At 43.7% G+C, this 8,152-nt stretch overlaps 1 protein-coding gene across 5 annotated transcripts; it reads right to left on the reverse strand.

The window, feature by feature from the left end:
* Nucleotides 1–7,708, reverse strand: LOC125542688. Of its 5 annotated transcripts, none has more exons than XM_048705827.1 (7): nt 7,558–7,708; nt 4,582–4,927; nt 4,396–4,485; nt 4,140–4,313; nt 3,163–3,279; nt 1,218–3,072; nt 1–304 (listed from the first exon to the last, which is right to left on the reverse strand). In XM_048705827.1, exons 2-6 carry the CDS (start codon nt 4,899–4,901, stop codon nt 1,254–1,256), a joined length of 2,520 nt encoding a protein of 839 aa, XP_048561784.1. In that variant the 5' UTR covers nt 4,902–4,927; nt 7,558–7,708; the 3' UTR covers nt 1–304; nt 1,218–1,253. The 5 variants fall into 5 exon arrangements, with proteins under 5 accessions (XP_048561784.1, XP_048561788.1, XP_048561786.1 ...); XM_048705831.1 differs by lacking the exon at nt 7,558–7,708 and adding an exon at nt 7,495–7,513; XM_048705829.1 differs by lacking the exon at nt 7,558–7,708 and adding an exon at nt 7,131–7,372.
* Nucleotides 7,709–8,152: the final 444 nt, after the last annotated feature.

An 8,152-nucleotide genomic window follows, 5' to 3' on the forward strand; every position in this document is an offset into this window, starting at 1 on the left:
TGACACTATCCAAAGATGTACTAGCACATTTATTAACCATCATCATCTCTAGTCAACAACCACCAAGGAAACCTTTCCAAGTTACAGCCTTCATATAAACAAACAACAACAACGGTATCAATTCATGCATGTCTTCTAATTACCCATCCCCCATTCTCTGATTCTCTCCATCTACTGTACATACAACAGGCACCACCATAAGCTCTCTACTTCTTTCTTTCTTCCTTTGCCGGGAAGCATTCTCTTTCTTTCCTTCTGTTTTTGCTAGGAAACTCTCTCTTTCATCAGCCACCTCTCGGTGAACCTGCAGTGGTAAAAAGAACACAACATGTTGGATTAGCCAAACAGCAACTGTCAGAATTCATTCCACCAATCGGTATCACCACCCTCCCTGCTACCAGTGGAAGATTAGTTCAGACTGGGATACTATTGCTAGCAAGTACTTCGAATTCGAGGAAACCAAATCAAATGTATGAAAGAAAAGCAGCTAGCACAAAATGGATCGGACAGTAAGAACTCAACCTAGTGCACAAGAGCAACAGAATGTATCAGATAGTAAGAACTCAACCTAGCACCCAAGAGTCACAGACTTAATCTAGTAGTAAGACCTCCACCTTTGCCCCCGAGGCGACTATCACCTCAGTTGCCAGTAGCCACAGATCTGGCCAGCGACCACCATTCCACACCCACTGAAGTAGGTGGCTAGCTTGACAGGGGCGAGAACTATGGAGAGTAGCAAAATATCGATTTGGGGTTGGTATGGGAGGGAACAAAGACACAGGGAGGGGAGAGGAGAGGAAGCCATCTAGGATGAAATGGTGCTAGGTGCAAGTTAAACGGCATTAGAGTCAGGGTGGAAACTAAACCTAGACAACAATTCAGCAACCAAAAGTAGACCTCCTCTCATTAATTTTCTTGTTCATGGAAGGCAATAATACTAGGCATAGATGGAAGGCAACCAAAAGTAGATCTCCAATTAATTTTCTTGTTCATGGAAATGAATAATACTAGGCATAGATGTTTCAGTCGATGTAAAGTTGGTTTTCTATACAGTAGTCAAAACATCCTTGAGAAATTCCGTTTACTAATTAAGATGCCACTTATCCAGCAAGAATGGTGAGTTTGAACATTACATATTCCTAGCTTGTGATTGATCAAGGAAAGAGGTTATCTTATATTCTTATTGGAGAAAATGTAGGGCAAAGACAAAGATATACCTGATATACATGCTGCAGATAAAGAAAATGCTTTGTCTACAGAAAAGCAGCTTCACAGGTGGCCTTGTTGTGGCCTACTTGCTTGCACCTGCTACAGAGCCGTATAAGAGTGGTTGGCTTGTTGGGGTTAAACCGCTTCCTTCTAGGTTTATCTGATGTCCGTGGCCTGGGAGGCGGGACCATTGCCGCAGCGCTAAAATCAAGGGTGTCCATGTCGGGAATTGGGTAGATTGTTCCTGAGTATGTCTGACGGTAGCTATCTGTTGTGAAAAACTTTGAGCAGTATTCGTAGAAAGACCGCCCAATCCTGTTACACACAGCAATAACATGCATGCAGGGGAGGCCAGAAAGTTGCCACCTCCGGCACGTGCATTCGCAGTTTGCAAGATTAACAACAAAAATACCGCTGCCCCGCACTTCAAACACGGTCTCAGAAGAGCATAGCACGGTCAGCTTGCCAGCCTTGGTTATCTCATCCTTTGCTTTGTAATCAATGGAAGGTGTTAGAGGCCCTTCCCATGACTTGCAGGCTTCACGCCTCGCTTCTATTGTCTCCATTATTTTTGTCCTCAGAGAGTCCACCATCAGCACCATGGACCCCTCCTTCTTTGTAGGTATCCAGTTATTAAACGCATCAACAATGTTCGATGAGAAATGGTCATACCGACAGCCTCTGAAGATGGCATCTGACCAATGCTCTGGCTTACTCGCAATGATCCAGTCGGCAGCTTCAGTGGATATATTCCTTATGCTCTCAATTGATGCATTAAAATCATCAATGCTGCATGCTTGGGCTGCACGAGTAAAATCCTCGACCATCGCATCTCTTATCTGTTGCGACCATGGTCCCTTCTTCAGTTCTCCTTTGAATTCCTCCATGATATGATGCAAACAGAAGGCATGGTGGCTACCTTCAAAAGCATGTGCGACAGCAGCATCCAGACCCTTTTGTCCATTGGACAAGAATGTCATAGCATTCAATGGGTAGTTATGATACTGGAGAGCAATCCTCAGCTTCATCAAGAACCAAACCCAGTTCTCGTAATTATCATCTTCAACCACATTAAATGCAACTGGAAAGACACCATCATCTGCATCAACTGCAGCAGCAACCAGCAACTTATACTCATTTGTCGCTTTGAGCGGAACCTTGTCAAGAAAAAGGAGGGGCCTGCACCCACTTGCAAAGCCTTCCAAAGAAGCATGGAATGCAAAAATGAAACGTCTGTTTTCAGAGAACTCAGACAAGTCAAGTATACTCCCTGGGTTAGTCTGCATAAGCCTCTCCCCATACCAGGGCAAATGGCCGGATGCCTCCCTCTGAACATGAAACATCTCCTTCTGAGCCACTTCTCTACCTCGCCAAACCTGTGAATAGGTCAGCATAACCCCATACTCCTCATGTATTTCCTTCACAAGATCCTTTGGTTTGAGCAATGAGTTCTCACGCAGTTTCTGCTTAATGATGGTAGTCAGCCACTGTCTTGTTGCTCGCCGCTGACCCTCTCCGCCTTCTCCTCCACATGTATGCTCATCAGTCATTTTCTTGATAACAAATTTCTTGTTACGAGATGACTCGGATGCATGCAATCGCCAGGTGCAGCCATCCGCAACACACTTTACAGTGACACGGGTGGTTTCATTCTTAATAAATCGGTACACAAATCCTTTGCCGATGGAGTACTTGCACAACTGAGCTCGGAAATCCTTCACATTATCAAATTCTTGGCCAACACCTTTGATAATGTCCTCCCAAAACAAAGCAGGATTATTGGTAAGCTCCTGTGGAGGATCTATTATGATATCAGAACCATCATATGCATTGACTGCATCATCAAAAAAACCAGTAGGTTCCCTGCAAAAGCCATGCTGGCATCTGTGAAACTTATCCTTTTTACGAACTCTGTGGAGTACAAAAGACATAATAAAGTGAGCAGATAACTACCTTTGTGTGGTATCAACGAGAGCAAGCTTGTCATGATTCAGATCGTCTGGAGCAGAGGAAACAGCTCCAGCTGTGGTGGGAAAGGCAACATCATGGCCAAATTCCAGTGGAAAATCCCTAGTTTCATCCAAGGAAAATAGAAATCATAAGTTTTGGACAATATCGTATCACAAAGTAGAATGAGTGACATTTACAATTTACAGGTCATGACAGTACAAACAATGAAAACCATACATGTTATCATGAGACTGTAAGAGAGAACTAAAGTAGCAGCAACTACAAAATATTCAGAATGAAAAACGATCACAAAAGGCATGCAGTCAGGGCACGAAACCATTCAGATCACAATGTGAAATACAGAGAGCATGATATGAAAACTATGCAAGAGAAACAGCTTCAACAACGGGTGGTAGTAGGTATACATCAGCAGTTGTCCTAACTAACAAAGTAGTGCAGATGCCTACAATGTAATAAAGGGTATAACAAAGTAAGGAAGATGCATATAAAGTAACCATAACAAAAAAACAAAGGGGCAGTAACGAAGTGTAGTGAAGATGCCTATATGTAAGCATATTATGCAGTCCATGAATGATGCTATAAACCAAGGCAATGGCAAGATCTATTTCCTAACATAAATGATGCTATAAACCAATGCAATGGCAAGATTTAAATTCTAGACATTTCGCCAAGCATGAATAAATGAAAATGGATGGCAGTAATGGCAGCTAAAAACTCCAGAAAATAAGGTAGGCAGACAACTTTATATGCTAACTGCCTAACCACAACATCGAAACAAACTGCTCCTCCTGAAGTTGGCATGAATTTAATTTGCAGAGAAGGCTACTATTGAATAATAAAATAGGGGCTTTAAATCTGGTGTACAATAATATGTGACCAAGATACATCTCACAATAGGAAGAAATCAGGGCACAGTAGACATGCAAAGATGAATCAACTATAGAAGACTGGTTGCATACTCGTTGTAATCATTCAAGGTCACCAAAGCTCTTGGTTGATTTATATCACTGGTAGGTTGATTGAGATCATTGGTAGGTTGATTGAGATCATTGGTAGGTTGATTAAGATCATTGGTATCAGCTTGAACTACAACACCAGTAGCACTGGCGGTCTTCTTATTACTTTTGGATGCCCTGGAGAAGACAAAGAGATCATTGGCTGTAACATGGAAGAGTAGTAACATTAGAAAATCTAAACCGGCACAGTACCACCTACTTGTTTTTGGAAGCTGTCCTTTTCCTTTTGTCGCCATGTGCATTAGATCCAGCTTTAACAGTGGAAGCTCCAGTGTACGTTACGACACTCCTAGTTACCCAGTATAAGAAAAAATATCCATCACATCAGGAGATGTTTGATATTGGCTCTTCTACATGAACTACAAAAAGGTAGAACAACGCATACCTGTTCTCCACTCTACTTATCACAAAAACATCTGCTTGGGCAGCACTAGCAGTAAAATCAACCATCCGTTGCAAATCTCTATCACATGAGATTGTGATGAGCGTCCTGTTATTGTTCGGAAGGAAGTACTTGAACGACATATCGGTGACATCAACATGGAACACCTTGGACACCTCATCCTTGAAGCTGTCAAGGGACATCTCCCGAGAGACGTCAACAGCATGCGCTTCTCCTCCTTTGTAGATCAAATTCCCATTGGGACCAGAAGTGAACTCCCCACCATGTTGGCAAATGGCTACCACAAAACCACCCTCTGTCATGCTTCCTTAGCTGTTCCGCGATACCACTGCATTTTAGAAAAATAAATTACATTATAGTGATGGAAAACATTACACAAAGTAAGAATATGAACTCTAGAATACAGCTCCAGTTTAACATGAGATTTTACACAATTGATCATTCGTATGACAGGTAGACAGAATCACGCACAAACGACAGACTGAACCATTTACTTTCGATATTCCTCCCTATAATTTATTAGGAAAACATTACAATCTTTTGACTCCAAAGCATCAACCTTCCAATCAAGTATACCATCGCTGATCTATGATGATTTTTTTTTACCTAGGGTGATTCTATCTTATTTTTATAACCATTGGGAACGGCACCTATTTTTTCCCGTGCTCGATGTGGAAAACATTCTCTCGGGGGGAAATTCTGATTTTACTCAGCACTGTTGGGATTCGATACCTGGCCTCTAGATTGCTCCTGTAAGGCCTTAGCCACCAGCTTATGTGATGCAACTAAAATCAAGATTCTACATATATGCCGACACAACTGATATATAAGCATCACTGGCTTACCAGTACAGATATAGCATTTCATTTCATAAATATCGTTTTCACACATATCGACCAACATGGCCAGTATTTGACCTAGTATGTCCACCAATATAGACTAATACATAAATGCCTTTTCTTCTTCTTAAAGAAGAGTTGAAAATAAAATTCAAGAACCGAGCAATGGCCGGTTGGTTAGAGCACACACCCGTGAGCCCACCCACCCGCGTTCGAGGCGCAGCCTCCGCAGGGTGCCTCACTTCTACCTAACAAATGTAAAATTAAGGGAAGGAACTTTCCCCCTTCAACGATGGATTTTTAAAATGAAATTAGCATTTACAACTTCATCAAATTATCAAGTTTATGCATAACTTTTGGAAATAAGCATACGTATAATGGCCTCTGTTATGTTACCATAAGGACTTTGTGAGTCTTTAATAAGTTATTTCACAATCAACCAGACAGTAAACTTGGAATCATATATTTGCCATGCTCAAGCACCGTGCGTTTAAATTGTACAGTACCAAAAAGGCATGGTATGAGTAAGACTAACTAAAACGAGACAGACATTGTCCCCTCCGATATAACTACATACATATCCAACATCCGATACATCCAAGCGAGACAAATATGGACCCGATATCCAGTACTCCGAACCTCAGTTAAAACTACGTGTGGATACAAATTCAACGTCAGCTCTCATTTCTGGATCAACACCAGACAAAGGATGACTAGTCCATCATGAACAGAACCAAGATGATCGGATGAACTGCAAACAAAAGAAAAGATAACGCGAGTAACAGGCAAGCCAGTCAACACATCAGGTATTCCTTCAAAATAGACATGGGCTCTATTAAAATCATTCCCTTTTTACAAAATTCAACCTCACGGAAGGTCGTGGAATAGAAAACGGGGATAGGGGAGGGGCTCGTTGTCAACTAGTGCTAAGAACAGAACCTTGGTTGGGCTAGAAGAGAAAAGTGTCTCTCTCCACCACCAATTTCCCCTCCACGCCAAAGGTCATCGTTCTTAAATCCTAATCGAAGCAGGACCGCAACGATAATACCACACAACAACAGCAACAGCGAGGTAGGAACTTCGACAAGAAAAAAAAATCATTTTTGTGCAAGAATCCCCTGGAACTTGCACAAAACACACCGACAAACAGCGGCTGGATCCATCCATGGTGGGAACACCAGAAAAGCAACCAAGGAAGAGAGATTATGCATAACTTCATCAAACGATTAAGATTATGCATAATTTCTGAAAATAAGCATATATATAATGCCCTCTGTTATGTTACCATACAGATTTGTGAGTCTTGATTAATTTCTTTGGCAATGCAGACAGTAAACTTAGAATCATATATTTGCCATGCCTCTAAAGCACTGTACGTTCAATTTGGACCAAAAAGGCATGGTACAGGTAATAAGACTAACTAAAACAGGACAGACATTTTCCCCTCATAGTATATAACTACATACATATCCAACATCCGATACATCGAAGCAAGACCAATACAGACCCGATATCCGGTGCTCCGATGTCCAAACCTCTGTCAAAACTAGGTGCGGATACAAATTCGACTTCAGCCCTCATTTCTGGACCAACACCGAGCAAAGAATGAACTACTCCATCATGAACAGAAACAGATGAACTGCAAACAATAGAAAGATTACGCGAGTAACAGACAAGCCAGTCCTTTTTTACAGAATTCAACTTCGCAGGAGGTCGTGGGGCAGGAGAACGGCGGCAGGAGGGGCTCATCGTCAACAGGTGCGAAGAACAGAGCCTTGGTTGGGCCAGAAGAGAAGAGCGCCTCCCCCCGCCACCAACTTCCCCCCTCCGCCGCCGGAGGCCCTCGTTCCTAAATCCTAATCGCAGCAGGGCCGCGAAGATAATACGCAACAGCAACAGCGACGGCGAAGGAGGAAAGTAGGAACTTGGAAAACAAAAATTCATTTTTTGCGCAAGAATCCCCTGGAACTTGCGCAAATCACACCGAAAAACAGCGGCCGGATCCAGGGTGGGAGCCAGTCCCAAAAAAAGCAACAGAGGAAGACTAGAGACCAACGGCGCGCGGCGGGCAAGCGGGCGGAGCGTGAACCGAACTCGGGGCGAGGGAGAGAGCTTTGACCTCGGGCCGGGGAGCGGCGGCGCGGGCGCGGATTCGGTGGCCGCCGCCGCGAGGGGGGCAGGGACGGACGACCTCGCGGGGGAGGGGATTAGGGCTCGGGGGTAGTTTGGATATTTCGTGAGGTGGTTTGCGCAAAGGAGGTGGATTTGAGGGGAGGGCGTGGATGGGAAAACGGCGGGCTGGGCTGGGCTTTTCTACAATTGTTGTTGCTCCGCGCGGCGCAGCCCAAGGCCTCGGGTTTGTGTATCGGAGGTAACCGAGGTTCTCCTTGCCAAAACTGCTGTTATTATTTTTTTGTTCCACTTTTTCCAACGCAAAACCCCTGCCGTTTGGTTTGCAACATTCCCCTCCGCGTCTTGAGAAAACTCATGATAATGTCACAACATGGAAAACAAATGCAAGCAGCATGTACGAAACACAAAAACATATACGCTGGCAAGGCGTCGACGCGCCCTGCGCAACGTCAGGATTCTTGATTTCACTGGCCTTGCACTCTGGCTTGCTGACTAATAATCTGGCTTGCCATCCGAGCCGGATCGGCCTGCGTTGCATATACCCCATGTCACAGCTTTGGGTTGAGCTCCTTGACATCGTC

The sequence above is a fragment of the Triticum urartu genome, chromosome 3, assembly GCF_003073215.2.
Source record: "Triticum urartu cultivar G1812 chromosome 3, Tu2.1, whole genome shotgun sequence".
Classification (NCBI taxonomy): Eukaryota; Viridiplantae; Streptophyta; class Magnoliopsida; order Poales; family Poaceae; genus Triticum; species Triticum urartu.